At 36.4% G+C, this 15,778-nt stretch overlaps 1 protein-coding gene across 3 annotated transcripts in view; it reads right to left on the reverse strand.

Moving 5' to 3' along the window:
• Nucleotides 1-15,778, reverse strand: part of IL1RAPL1 (interleukin 1 receptor accessory protein like 1) — a 774,514-nt gene that overhangs the window by 20,746 nt on the left and 737,990 nt on the right. For all 3 annotated transcript variants that reach the window (XM_080576262.1, XM_080576263.1, XM_080576261.1), the window contains 2 exons: nt 14,288-14,433; nt 2,362-2,505 (listed from right to left, as the gene is read on the reverse strand). In XM_080576262.1, coding sequence (XP_080432388.1) covers nt 2,362-2,505; nt 14,288-14,433 — 290 coding nt within the window. The remainder of the gene's footprint in view (nt 1-2,361; nt 2,506-14,287; nt 14,434-15,778) is intronic.

Raw genomic sequence — 15,778 nt, forward strand, 5'->3', positions numbered from 1 at the left:
AAATGTGTATGAGGAAAAACTATTGTCTAAGGTTTGGAAAGGAACAAGAAATTGTGATGAGATTTGACATCCTGAAGGGCTTGTTCTCTGATCACAGAAGAAATGAAGCATTGCATTTTAAAAGAGATTTTCAACTGAAAAATTTAATTGGACCTCACTTTTAAAGCATTTTGAATCCTCTTTGGATACAATATAGTGAACATACACACAAAAAAAAAGCCTACGGTATTTTGATGTTTGCTTATCTACATGCTATCCTGAAGTATGCCAGAACATAATGTAAATTATGAATAGAACATGGGTGTTTTGCTGTTGCACTGCAGGAGGTTAGGTTAGAAGAAGATTTTAGAATTCAGCATTTTGAGCCTGTCAGTAACAGGCAAAGCCAAAGGAAAGAACCTGAATGTAGGTCTGCAATTTATTTCCACACAAACTGTAGCCAGGTCTTCTGTGGGGATATTTTGTCACTGTCTTCCTGTTTCTGCAAGAGCTTAAGTGAAAGAGACAGAGTAAAAGTCCAGCTGCAGTAAATCCATTGGCACAATAGGTTTTATCCGTGTTGCTAGTATATTGAGTACAGCAGAAGCTGTAGTATTCTTTTTGGAGAATCTGCAAGTGTTATTTTTCTTGGTGTATTACCACAACCAAGCACCCAAACTATGAGTGTTTGTATTGATCATCTAAGGAAAATCCATGTTTTATCTTATTAAACAATGAAATTTGCTCAGAAAAAAAACAAACTGTATGGATATTATTTTTCCTCCTTTTGAATCCCAGAATACTATCCTTGAGGGATTCATTTTTTGTTGTTTAAAAGGGGTGATAAAGATGCTTTTGTTCCCAGGTAACTGATGTTAGAGATGGGAGAAGAGAGACAAGTGTGTCACACTTGCTAGAGTAAGTTTGCAAATGAATATGAGAGATTTGAGATAACAAACAATGACAGTAAAAGTAAGAATTCCTGAAAATGAGAGAGAAAACATGAAATTGCATATATTTAAACAATTATTAATTAAACCACCTATTTTTTTCACATTATAATATGATTATTATTAAATTCACACATACAAGTAAGCATGCTCCTTTAAACTGGGGGTTACTTTTTGGAAAAGGAAAGATCTCAGCTCCTGAAAAAAATTGTGTCTGCCAAAATCCTTCATGAATCATGGTCCTACTGGGCCTCAGTTTCCTCCTTTGTAAAATAAGTAACCAGATTTTTTTCCCCCATTGAGCTTCTGTATTAATATGCATCCTTTTTGTAAATCTGGTAGAAAGATACAAAATTTTATGTACTTAGGCTCATTGTTGTTCTGAGCATTTTCTATTTTGGAACCTATTGCATTTTTTTAGATTGGAGGCAGAAGTGGGTCATTCCCTAGTGATCTTAATATGGAATTCTTTCCCTTACACAAGGACCTCTAATTTTGCTGCTGGTCTTCTCCCTTATCAGTTACAGATTTGGCCAGTGCTTGTTTATCAGTATGTATTTATTATAGTATGTCACACAGTGGCTTCTGTCCACAGGCTATTACCTTGAACTCTAAAATAACTTTCAGCAGTATTTCAGTAAAAAAGGAAGGTCCTGTCACCAAAGACATAGTGGTAGCACAAAACATCAGGAGTTCTGACCCAGAAAACCAAACCTAAGTAATCAGAGCCTGCAGCTCAACCAAATTTGCTGTCCAATAGTAGTTTTGATTAGTAGGACTAGAGGCAGAAAAGACATTTTTCCTCATTGCTTAAAAACTGAAGAAAACAAAATGCATGTATGTGTTTGACACAAGCCATGCGTACATTGCAGACTACTTTTTGTTTAAGCTGGCTGTTCTTGAATCACAGAACAACTTTAATGACCATTAGCTGCTCTCTCAGTGATTAAGTGAAGTCAAGAAAATAGACTGCTATTTGCATTCCCAAACACTCAGCACAGTTTATTGAGACTGATCAGATCAGTTTAAACAAGGAGTAAATTGAGATTCACTCCAACCTCTACCTATCTGGGGAACGCAATTAGGAATATGCTTCCTTCCTTATGGAAAAGTGAAACTGCCTTTTGGAACTGTCAGAAAGGGAAAATCTTTAATGCATAGGTGCTGGTAGCTTTCATTTGGTGTTGGGAGTATGAATCTAAAAGACATGGGTGTTGCCTGGAGATCAGAGAGTAGCATGTACATCAGCTAAGCAGCCACTGCTGCTAATGTGCTGCATGAGGAAAGTGTATTAAAGTCAGTGGCTAATGCAGTGAGGAATAAAAATTGTAGTTAACGCATCTTAAACTGAAATTAAACTTGGGCCTTAGTAAAGAGAATAGAAGACAGGCACACGCTGCATACTGACAAGCATACTGAAAAGCTGCCTTACCTCCATCTAGTTCTTCGGCTCCAAAATGATTCCTGTAGAAGAGCATAATCTCTATCTTGTAACACTTGTAGATAGTCACTAAACAAACAAGCAGCAGCAGAATAGCACCAAGCCCACCAGCAAGCTCAACTGTATACATCAGCTCTGCAAAGAATTACAAAATGCAGTAACAAACACATTCCAAAACAGAGAAAGATTAGCAGTAGACCTTACTTATATTAAACAGTAAAATAAAATAATGAGGGTTATTTTATTATTGTTATTTTTTTTAATTAGCTAAAGAACCCTTGAAAAAATAACAATAGGAACATTTTTCCTTTAATAACATACTTTTTCCTCTGGTACTGTGTCTGGATTGTTCATTTGAAAAAAGAACTGTTGCTGGGATGTGTATGTGCATATATATAAAAGAGAGATCTGATAACCCTCTTCCTTCTCTCTCTCACTGTGGATATATCACGGTTTGTTTTACACATGTAAATGTTGACATTCCAATGAAAGCAGAGGTGAATATTTTTTTTTTGTGGATTATAGTTAAAACACATTTCCTCCTTTAATCCACACAGAAATAAGAAAAAGATCTGGTTTTGGATGAGTTTTAGTCTACTGCCTACAATTAAACTAAGGATTTTTTTTCTTCCTAAAACAAACAAATGATCAAACAAAAAAAAAGCAAAGAAAAAATAGCTTGAGGGATGTGAAGACAAATTATACAAGGAATCCCAGAGCCTCACATCTTGGTTATATGTAAATATCTTTGACACAGTTTCCCAACGATTTGCAATTCATTTTTGTTCTCTCGTCTTTCTCCAAACAGGGTTTGCTTTATGGTTAGCCATTGCAAACCAACCCAATTTGTCAGTCCTGACGTCCCCATTCAGACCATGATCCCTCCTCTTTTGTGCCTTTGCTGCAGTCTGCCACTGGAGATTCACATGGCAGATCGAGTTCATGCTATGTAGTTCCCTTTTGAGGATGGTGACTCCAGTCAAATGTAGCCACATCTAATAACAGCAATCTCCTCAGTGGGGTCACTTATCAGTGAATAAGTAGTATGTCATCATGGGCCTTCAATCCCCTTGTCTTAACCATTGCACACTCAAGAAAACTCATGCAGCTATGTGGCATCCATTTTGTGGCTAGTTTTCCTTTGCTAATCATCTTGAAACTAGCAATGTTAAACAAGGACAGTGGGATGGTTGCTAGAAATGTTGTAACTTGAAATGAGTAATAAATGGCATATCTTAAGACCATCTATATTTTTTCAATATCACTCAGTTCTGAGGAATGCCAAGAAATCAAATCTTGGAAAACTAAGTTATGCAGTTTGCTTCATAATATCTATGCTGGAGAAAGCTTTGTTCATGTTACTTTCACACCACACTCTTCCAGTGGGCAGGTTCTGTCTGACTGAAGCAGTGTAGGCCCGTTTTTTTGGCTTTTGTGGTTATGCAGACATGATACTCCAGCACAATACAATTCAATTAGAGAAATAAAAGGTTATAGGAGAAAGTGACAATTCCATTTATTTTGACTATGTCTACTGAGAATCACACATTTTTTTATTATTTTGAGGCAACTGTAAGATGATTTCATTGCTCTCTAGAAGGCACTAAAACTGTAATAAAGTAAAATAAAAAGGCATTTATATTCTGTCATTCTTCCCAAAACTGTGCTGGAAACTCCTTTGTGTTAGATATTTTCAAGACTGGCATGGTTATTTCAGACTTTCAATTGTCTTCTGGTCCAGATACGGGAATGTTAATAAAAATAACCAAAAAAATAATAATGTTTGCATACAAGTAATACAGTATTTTACAATATGAATGGAAATGGAAATTGTTCTGCACTGGCTTCCTATAGCCTGTATATCATTTTGTACTACAGGTGATGCAGCTGTTTAATAGGAACTAGAAGAACAGTTTTTAATATGTTGGGTTGCTAGGTACAAAATATTTATGTGCCTGCTGTTGTGACTCATTAAAAGTGATGGAAATACAGCTGGAAAACAAAAGTTTTTCCTAAATTAATGATTTTGAGATTAAATGGAAAAAATAGCTGCAGGTAGTTAGTTACCTATTCTCTATCATTATGCATGAAATCAGACTAATGCACTGCATCATTTTTGCCATCAAAGAGTCCCTCTTAGGTTCTATTTTCCCCATAAAATTATTCAAGACTATGCTTGTATTTTTTCTTTAAAAAAAGTCTATATGAATATACATAAAACTGTCCTAAACCTATTAGGCAAGCAGAGCAAGAAACAAAACTCTCTAAGTCACCTTGGAAAGTACTAGAAATTGCCTTTTTTTCTGATGCTGCCTTGCCGATCATGTTCACATATGAGTACAAGGGGAAGATGATTCTTAAACAGAATTGTTTCCATAGTAAGTTTTTTGCTCTTTCCTTCTAGCATAGCAAGTTTGTGTTTTCCTCCATGCTGAGCTATGTATCAGCGCATACGCGCTCTCTGTCTCAGGTGAAGTTTATAAGGGTCTTAAGGCAGAGAGATACAGTAATTATCCATCCTTACACACCACCATGCAAAAGCCTTAGATAGTCCCCAAAGCACACAAACTAGTGCAGCCCTGTCTGTACAGTGCCGTGAAGGGCAGGACAGATTAGCCTGTGCATAGTGCCACATTAAACAGTTTGCTTTCAGGCCTCAAGCTAGTGCAACTGCAGGTTACTAAAGCATGCTGTACAGGGGCACCATCTAGCTTTGAGCTGCCTTGGGAATTTTTTGAAGAGCATCACCCTGTGTTATGCCGAACTGAAGGAGTCAGAAGCAGTCTGGTTTTCCCCTTGTGAGGTGGAGCGGAGGACTCTGACTCCTACCTGGATGAGGTTACTCCTGAAAGGTGTCTTGTGAGGCTGTTGGTGATGTGTGTGACAGCAAGGATGTAGTAAAGGTGGAATAGCAAGGATAGAGTGTAAGGCTGCCTTTGCAGAAACATGATTGTTTTGTGCTGCTTTATTCTGCCTTCTGCACTGCAGTTTGAACATGATTGCTACAGCAGGCATTGCACTCCCTTTGAAGTGTGATCTGTTTTTCCTGCTGAAACTCAAGTTTCCTGCAGTGGCTGCACGCTAAAAAGATTCAATTTCAGCACAATTCCACATCAGAGGGGAGAGACAAAAAGTGCAAACCTTTTAAAACCTATTTAGCCTCTGTGTTACGTTTCTCAAATTACAGACCTTGCCCTCCTTAAGGAGCTGAGGCTGAATGTAGAAAGTAGTAGAGGAAAATTACTCGGCTAACCCTTAGGGGGACAGGCATTCTGTTAAACACAACAAATGAGCAAGTGCCAAGGAGCTACGTTCAGATGCACAGCGATCATTTAGTTACAGGCAATTAACAATAGTCCTCCAGTAGCACAGGAACAGTTCTACTCCAACGGAAAACACATTGATTACTGCTGCAGTAGTAGATTGGTTTCTGAATAAATAGCTTCGATTTAAAACAAGATTTGTTACAAGCAGCTTGACCAACGGCTACATTTTTTTTTTCTCCTTATCAGGAGGTTTTGGCCCAGCAACCCAAAGAAAGAAAATGCTAATTAAAAAAAAGTACACATCCTCTCTAAATATTCAGCATGATGTGATGGTAATAAATGTACTCATTTTATAGCGATGCTGTCCTAATCATTAGGCGTATTTGTAGGATATATCTTTGATCTTTACCTGGCTTTAATTTTTGATAAACTTCCTTTCTCTGTGTAAAGCAGGTAATTCACTTATCTTAGCTGGAGTTGTAATAAGAAAGTAAATAAGAGTGCTTTCAAAGATTCATACCTCATGACTTATACAACATGCTTCAGAAACCTTACATTTAATGATCTGTGATAATTTAAAATTAATCTTATTCTATTCATTAGTCCGTATACAGTTGAGCTACCTAGAAAAATAATTATGTTTCAAACATTTTTTTGTGTGTGTGTGATTTATAACTCTTCAAGGACATGTGATTTATATCTGTGTATTAATTTTCTGAGGCTTTTTCAAAATCCAATTACAGTCTGTCTAAGGTTTCAATTTTGCAATCACTTACACAGATTGCATAACTTCACAGAATATAAGTAATCCTTCTGAAGTCAACAGGACTATTCACAGAGCTTCAGGTTATCCCACACAAATCTCCGCAACTTTGTGTCTTAGACTCATTTCCATTCTCTGCTTGTCTTGGACAATTTTACAATAAAGCTAAAAGGCTTGTTTAGATTCAGTTCTTAGTTTGTCTAGATATATGTTCATAGGGTTCAATTATAATGTGAAACATAAAGGTAATGGGTATAATTTGGAAAGGAAGCAGGTTAAGATAATGCTTACTAAAATTCTCCACTGTTATTTTCTATGATGATGCCCGAGAGAATGGAAAAAACAGATACTGATAACCAATGCAAGACCAATGTTTCATCAGATGTAGTTTTGTTTATAAAGAGTTGTCTTACCCATAAAGGAAGGAGGAGGCCAGCTAGAAAAGGAATAATCATCTGAATCTCATTTTAGACATCATCAGTAAAAAGAAGAGAGAGATTAGATTGGGAAGAAAGAAAACCATACTCATAGTTAAAAAAATGGAGAAGTATGATTTTTTTTTTCCTTTTTCTGAATACAGAATGGCTATAAAGCAATATATCTTTATACAGAGATATCTTTCATAGAAATATAGCATATTGAACCACAGCTTTACACAGCATATGCATACACAGTATGTGTATATGTATATGTATTAACTATTTTCTACTTTTTGATATTTTTTTCATTTGTTTCAAAGAGCAAAATAAATCTGTATTTAAGGAACAAAGATGGCTTTATGAATACTGCTGTGAATAACCACTAATAGATATTGTTGAAATAATAATACTTCTGATACCAGTAGAAGCAGATTTGGCATGTTCATTAGCTTGATCATGAAATCATCTATAAGCACAAAGCTTATACTTTCTGCCAGCATAGGCCACATAGGCCTGTAAATGCCTGCAGAGTTGACTTAAGGTGGGTAAGTTTGGTTATAGTTTTAAATTTTTATTTTTTTTCAATGCAGTAGCTTCATTTTATCTGTCAGAACTATTGAGACACGGTTATCTCACTTTATTTATTAGATCAATATATAATACATACTCCATATATGTATGTATGAGTGCCAATACAAGTTGGGGATCTTGTTGACCTATTCATTAGTACAACAGACAGCATATCCAAGCTGTGGTTCTGTTGGACATTTTAGTGTTACTAGACTAGAGAAAATAATTTGTAATAATAGAATGTATATTCTTAGTGATGACATTTTTATTCTTTCTGAGAAGTATGGAATACCTGTTCCCAGCAGAAGAATAATTACAGTCTTGAGCATGTTAGCTCAAGAGAAGACAAGATTGAAAAAAATGTAGATGCTGCAGCACTACTGAAGTTTACTAGATTTAAATACAGAACACTGCATTTTAAAGGCAGTTTATACTTCAAATTGAAAGAAAAAAAGTTGCAGATATGCAGATTTGAATTAATCTCTAGTTAGCTTCCGCAAATAAATTTTATATGACTTAAAACCTTACTGATTAGGAGAGATTCTATTTGCTTATTGTGCTACAGAAATCAGACATCCCACACAATTACTTCTTTTAGATCTGCTGAAAGAAATGAATGTAAGAAGCACTGGGAGGTGCCAAAATGTGGGGAAAAATGGAGTACCAAGTTCCAAGGATGTAAGATCATAAAACATACTGTTTACATTTCTTCCTATGGATAGCATTAATGAATAATTTAGCTCTGAATGGTTTATAAGAACAATTTGTGTTATTTTATTTTAAAATATTTTCTTCCTTGTCAATCAGGGTTAGAAAAGAACTTACATAGCCATTATATAAAAAGAACTATGATAAAAGAGGAACAAAAGCTGTTTTAAAAAGAAATCTGTTTAACAAACCAATTTGTTTGACATCTCTTCAGAGGAGAGCTGGATTTAGGCACATGGTAAGTAATCTGACTAATCTTTTCATTGGAGATGTCTTACTCCAGTTTTCTAAAGGATAGAAACCTTACTGATGAAGAAAAGAGTTTTATGAAGAGTTTCTGTCAAACAGACAGAAACATTCTTTAGTACACAACTAATTTACTGATTTTAGATGAGATTGAGTGTAAAAAGAGTAGTCATTATTGGTTAGGCTTGGGGAAAGAAGTCAGGAAGCCCCATGTCATGCACCTTTGTTCCTGTGTCATGTACTGAATCTTTGCACTGCTCAGAACAAGACAACCTGAAGGCTTCTTTAATGGCCTATGATGGCTTCTTTAATGACCTATGATGGCTTCTTTAATGGTGGGGGAGGGGGGAATCAATTCACATCAAATCAAATCAAATTTCACTTTCAATTCTAAAACCTAGAGAGGAACTCAGAACAGCTTATCCTACAGTGCAGAGCAAAAGCTGAATGCCTTATATGCTGGAAGATATACATGTGTGAGGTCTTAGCAAACCAAATGGATCTGTGTTTTACAAAAGTTTTGCTTCCACTGAGACTTAAGAGTCTTGCTGAAATGTTCAGTTAATTAAGAACAATTAACAGAAGTTGTAATATGAAACTCCTTGCTCTCGTATCTCACATGATGAGTGCCAATTCAGAAATTTCCGAAACATCATGAAGCAGTATGGCAAAGGGAATTGTAACTCCTGTGGTTTCTTCATGGAGTTTAGATGATAACTGTCGTTTCTTTTCTCTTTTAATTGTCACTCATGCCTACTGCTTTGTGAAGTTGTGTCTAGTCATTGAAAATGTTCGTGAAATCAAAAACTTAGATTATTCAAGTCCTGACATTATAAAACAGATTTACATTAATATGTGAACGACACAGTAATTTAAGGTGCTTCTCAGCAATTCTATTACCATTAATAACTGGATGAAGAATATTCAGAATTTCCTACTATTCATAATTTGGCTTCCAATATTTGGAAATATTAATACAATGTTTATGTGTTCACAGGCAAAGAGTTTAAAGTATGCCTACTTAAATTTTTCCTCAAGAAGCATTTCCTATGGAAAAAAATAACTTGCTTTAATTTCAAACATACATTCTCATGGGCAAATTCAAATAGAATAACTCTTCCTCTAAACAATATATTTTATTAAAACTCTTTAAAAGTTGTTTTAACCATCCCTCAGTTACATATGTTAGGGTCAAAAAGCCCCATAGATGCCCTATGACAGAAGAAAACAGACCCAAGATATAAGAGGCACAGGACAGAAGAGTAAACAACATTGAGAAAAAATGGAAGAAAAAGAAGGAGATACTTTGAAAAAAATGCATAAAATGTATTACCTGCCCACAGGTCTGATGGGTGTCCCATGAAAACCATAAATATGTTATTTAGTTTTTAAAATAAGAAAAACTGAAAAAAAAAACCAACCCTCAAAACTTAGGAGAGCATAGAATTTGAGATTATTTTTGCATTGGTATTTTATTTGCAGACACGCAGTCAAGAATTTCCACAGAAACAGCCACAAAATTAAATAATAATCTGTATTACCACCTAAGTTTACAATTAAATAAGACCACAAGGGATTTGATCCAGCATGAAAGTCATAGTTTAGAAGATGTAATATTGTAGAAGAACATTATTTCTTCTTATGCATTATATTTTTATTTATTACGTATGGGCTTGTCTTCTTGAATTAAAAGCCTGTGAAAAAATAGAATTGTAGTGTATGATCCACCCCTTACATCATCTGCAGTATGTAGTTTGTCATTAATAAATTTGGGTTTAGCTACTGTCAGTACCACCCTCAATATTAATTTCTAGAAGGTTCCTCTATCTAGTTGAAGACTGACCTGTAACTGCTACAGATGATCGATGATAGCTATCATCACTAAGCAACAAAATCAGCTTCAGATTGTAACAAGTAGATCTTTTTTGTTCACACAGAAGAGCAAGTAACTCTATTATTGTAAAAATGATAGAAAGAAATTTGATCAACAGCTGGAGGAAGAGAATGAAAGTTAGATCTCCTGGGTTCTGGTCGCTCTCTATTGCTGATTATTTTTGGACAAATTTTGTAGGAATGGACCAGAGGAGGAAACAGCATTGGCATTGCTATACTTAAAATGCTCTACTGCCTTTAGCTCTGAGTTAAATGTTTCCTATGCGTGGCATCTGAGGAAAGGTAGGCATCTAGAAATGGTTAGCTGTCTGCATAAAAATACTGATCATAGGTTTTCTCCACTGGCAGTCACAAAGAGGAACTCAGGAGGAAATTGGGGCTAAACTGCCAGAGATGGGGACTGATGGTACCTGGGCTAAAGGGAGATGCCTAGACCGCAGTTGTCTGAAGCTGGATGCCTAATGTAGTGTAGCTTTTCCTGCACAGCTCTTGCCCTAAACTTTCTTTAATGAGGTGGGAGGCTCAGGGTTTCAATTCCAGGACCAAATCAGGGAGAAAGTAGAAGCTCCCTTGCCCTGGCTGCTCATGTTGGGCACTGGCATGTGAAGGGACTGCCACCAGCTCCTGCTTTCATTTTCTGTGAGGTAAATAGCTCCCTTCTGGGACAGACTGGAGTGAAGAGTAAGAAAGATGCATGTAGGTGTTTGCTGGTGATTCAGCCTCTCAACTATTTGTCCTTTCAGGATGTGTAATTGTGGGCATACCCAAAAGCTCCCACTGGAAGTTCATGTTTACAGAGAATATATTGAGCAGGGCAAAGCAAGAGGCAGAAGGTTGTTTTAAAGGCTTACATTTTGTACCTGAATCCCCACTCTAGCATTTAGCTCTAAATACCTCTTTTCCCAGGAACACTTTTTGTCCAGTAACAGAGCTTTCTGCTTTTTTGTCTCTTCTGATCTGAGTGATAATGTACCACATATGAAGTTTAAGAGTGATTTATCAGTTTGTTTTCAGGTAAGTAGTGAACATTTCAAATTCACCATGTCTGTTTGCTTATACCGATGAAAAAGAGAGATCTCTAACTAGAAAACCAGGAAAAACTAATACCTCTGCAAATGCTTTAGTTTCAGGAAACAAATTTACCTAATTGTTAGGTCCCTATTGTTCTAAGTGAGCAAATAATCAAAAATTAATAAACAGCTAACTCATTCCTATCAGAGACTAAATATGGATCTAAACAGGGAAACCTAAAACGAAATGTTGTCATGGTGATATACAGGAGACTAAGCAAGCAGTGCAAAGCTCCTCTTCCTAGGAGACCTGAGAGACAAGATCAAATTTTTATCTGTCATGGTTAATTTATCATTTCACTCAAACAGTTGTCAACATGCAAAGTATGTAGAAGGCTTGTAACAAGTACCTTTTGTTTTTTTGAGGGCACAATGGATTTTGTTTCCAAATCACAATTTCAGATTCAGTCTTACTTAATCTTTTGTGGGAGCTCTTGCTATTTTACCTTTTACTATTTATAAGGGCAATTAAATATTGAGATTACTTCCTCTTAAGCATGTCATTGTGCATCATGAGACCACATACTGTGATATGTTTGACATACTGATTTCTCTGAAAAAGGGAGGAAGGAAAGTAAACCCTTCCAAAAATTTTATATATACACTGATAGATTAAAGATATGATGGTCACAGAACAAAAAAATTACGTTACATGTCATGTCAGTCTTGGTGTTATTGCTTGTATGGAGGGGAAAATAAGGACTCACCATCAGCACATGACTTAAAAATCAGTCAGTTAATTATTGGTTTCAAAGTAATTTAAGCCTTAAAATTCTATATCTCCAGTGCTCCATGTACTAACTTCATTATTAAAGACAACACATTGAATTTGAGTGTTTGTTTTTTAAAGTTGTTGCCCTGGGTTCAAATATATCTGAAATAGGGTACATGGCTACCACCTGATAAATTGTTGCAGTTCAACTACTTAATAAGTTAATTTTCCATTTCAGTAAATTCAAGAGAATATTCCAAATACCACAATAAGTGGAACATCTATTTATTTACATCTACATCTCATAAGAAAGATTGAGAAGTGTTCAGAAAAAGGGCTATGAATTAGCTCTTTTCAATTAATTGGGGGTACACAAAAATATATTTAAATAAATGAATCACACTGTCTGGGTTTATGGCTCTAGGATAGATTTTGCATGTTGCAAGACTAAAATTAGGGAAGGCTTCACCGCTTTGATATAAATTGAGATGCAACAACTAGTTCAGTACCGTAGGAAGAACCCAGAAGAACATTTACAGACTAAAAAAAGCACAGTAATGACAGCAAAGTACAGACACTGCTGCTGATTGTTCTTTGCTCTCTTAAACCAGTGGGATGCTTCATGAGTGTGGGGAGCATCAAGCCTAGGCGTGTGGAGCACCCTCTGGGAGGTAAAGTGAACAAAGTGAATATCAGAACCTGTCTTTGCAAGAGACTCTCCTCCTTTCCATAATTATCTCCATCCCTGTGGACATTAGGCTGAAGTAACTGAATGTGAGTGGTGAGTAGAAATAGGAAGATACTTATATGTTTCTGTCTTCGCTTGAAAAATGTTGGTGTTACGCAAATGTGTTAGAAGGAAAATGTCCACAGTCAGACTATGCAGGAACTCCTGTAGGCTGGATGGATGGACAGTGAGGTGAGTTGAAAACTGGCTGATTGGCTTGTCCTAGAAGGTTATGATTAATACTGCAAAGTCTAATTGCGGGCCAGTAACTAGTGGCATACCCCAGTGGTCAATATTGGATCTGAGTGAAGGAGGCAGGGTGTACCATCAGCAAGTTTGGAGATGACATAAAACTGGGAGGAGTGGCTGATAGGCCAGAGGGTTGTGCTGCCAACCAGAGGGACCTGGATAGGCTGGAAAAATGTACTGATGAGAAACTGTTGAAGTTTAACAAGGAAAGTGCAAAGTTCCTGAGAAGGAACCATCACAGGTACCAGTACATGCTGGGGAACACCCAGATGGAAAGCATTTTTACAGAATATAACCTGAAGGTCCCTATGGATATCAAGCCGAATATGAGCCAGCAATCTGCCCTTGCTGCAAAGAAAGTTAATGGTATTCTTGACTGTATTAGGCAAAGTGTTGCCAGCAGGTGGAGGGAAGTTCTGGGCCCACCAGTACAAAAGAGATGTAAACATACTGGAGAGACTACAACAAAGGGCTAGAGAAATGAATAAGGCTTTAGTGTTCCTCTCACATGAGAAAAGGCTGAGAGGGCTGGCACTGTCCAGTCCAGAGAAGAGAAGGCTCAGAGGGATCTTGTCAGTGTGTATATGTACCTGAAAGGAGGGTGAAAATAGGGTTGAGCCAGGCTTTTTTCAGCGGTGCCCAGCTATAGGACAAGAGGCAATAGGCACAAAGTGGACACAGGACACTCTGTCTGAACTTTAGGAAACACTTAATTACTGTGCTGGTGACAGAGCACTGGTACAGGTAGCCCAGAGAGACTGTGGAGTCCTCCTTGGAGATTTTCAAAAGCTGCCTGGACATAGTCCTGTGCAACCTGTTCTAGGTTCCCCTGTTTAGGCAGGGGTTTTGGACCAGACAAACTCCAGAGATCCCTTCCAACCTCAACCATTCTGTGATTCGATGAAGTTTAGGTGATTTTACTGATAGAAGTAGAATGTATTTGTTTTGCTTTTTTAATATTTGATTTTATTTCTTAAAGAAAATGATTATGGTTTTATTACTTGTAACTTCCTACTATTTTTTTTCTCTGTTGAGCCTTTATTACTTTTAAAATTTAAAATTATTAAATGCATCTGTTATAGAAATATAATTAAAAAGTGTTACTGTATTTATCCTGGTGACAGCCAGAATAAACAGCAACCTTTATATTTTATTTTGGATGTGGTATGAATGCTAAGGGAAAACAATTAGTGCCTATTAATATCTCAGAAAGACATACTTTCATAAAAAGGAAGCTTTCCAAACTGACCACCCCCATAATGTACCATTTTGTGGTGAGGACCTGCATATTTACCCCTTTTATGCAGAAGAATACTGGCGTGACGGCGTCCATTTCCATTCTCAACATAGCATGAGTAATTGCCAAGGTCTCCTTCTTCCACGGAGTCAAGAATCAATGAGATAGAAACTTCCTGTTCCCCAAGATGTTCCTTGAGAACCCTAAGGAAAAAGAAATCGTATCTTCTGTTCTGCTTGTATCACAGTGGAGCATTAGATAATCATGACATAATATTGCTACTTACAATTCACAACTCTTTGGCTTCAAATTTGGTTATGGTTTGATGCAATCTTAATTAAATTATATCACACACTTTTCTTCCTCACTTCTAATGAGGAGGTTTGGCTTTGTAAATGTTAATGAGAGCTACAGTTAATTGTATTTAAGCAAGATGATGTGCACACTGATAACATATTATTGTACTCTGATGGAGGCCCTGATCAGTAATATGTAGAGTCTTGAAATGTTAGAACAGAGAAAAGTGAAACAGTTATTTTCAGGTTTTGGATTACACTGGGAGTCTTGACAAAATACACTATTTGTATACTGAATTAAAAAAATATTTTGTGATTATAAAATTTGACTATGTATTATAAGTCAATAGAAGGAACTGGAATGCCAGATGCCACTCATTCTAACAGATGCTAAGGAAAAGCAAAGACCTGCTTAATGCTGTTTTCCAATTTCTTTCTTTCCCTCTTAGCAATCTCATCAGTGGTTTTAGAAGCAAAGCAAGTGACAAACTGCTACAGACTGCTCCTTCACTTCACACCTGACAAAAGCAGCGGAAAACAGTCTTCTGGGTCCTCCCTCCACAAAACAAGAAAGTTGTAAAGAGGTTTTTGACACATTTTCGTCAGCCTTCAAAATGCCAAGTCTGGTTGAAAGGCTTGGGAAGAGCTTTATATGAGAAATGTAACTTATCTAGTTGTCTTGTTCAATTAAGTGTATTTGTCCTGAGCTTTATAAAATAAATTTGATATGCACTGGGGTGAAATATGCCTCCATTTTGCCTATGTCTGGGGACACAGAGACCTTGAATGTCTATATGACCTTCTTGATTTTGGTAAAGGAAGCTTCTTCCTTAATTTAATTATACAGAAGAACTCCAAGCTAAAACTGAAAACAAGTGTGACTTCTTGTCTTTTGATAAGGTAGTAAATTCCTATGTAAGAGCTGAAAGGGAAATAAACTCATGATGTTCTATTGTAGAAAATCACTGAGGATAATACACCTGTGGTTATTTAACTTCCTTTGTAGTGCATGCTTAGTTTTGCATTCATTTCTGGGTTTATGCATGATATACAAACACAGTCATTCACACACACAGAATTGTAAATAAGAAAGGAATCTCTTCAGATCCAAGTAGGTACTTCATATTGGATATGAGTTGGAAAGCTGTGTCAAACATGTTATTCTCAATACAAAAACACTGTTTTCTCAATTTCCAAATGAGGTAACACTTTTAGAAGCAGGATAAGTACATGACGTGAATTGCCAGATCCT

This window comes from Anser brachyrhynchus (genome assembly GCF_964034855.1).
Source record: "Anser brachyrhynchus genome assembly, chromosome: 1".
NCBI lineage: Eukaryota > Metazoa > Chordata > Aves > Anseriformes > Anatidae > Anser > Anser brachyrhynchus.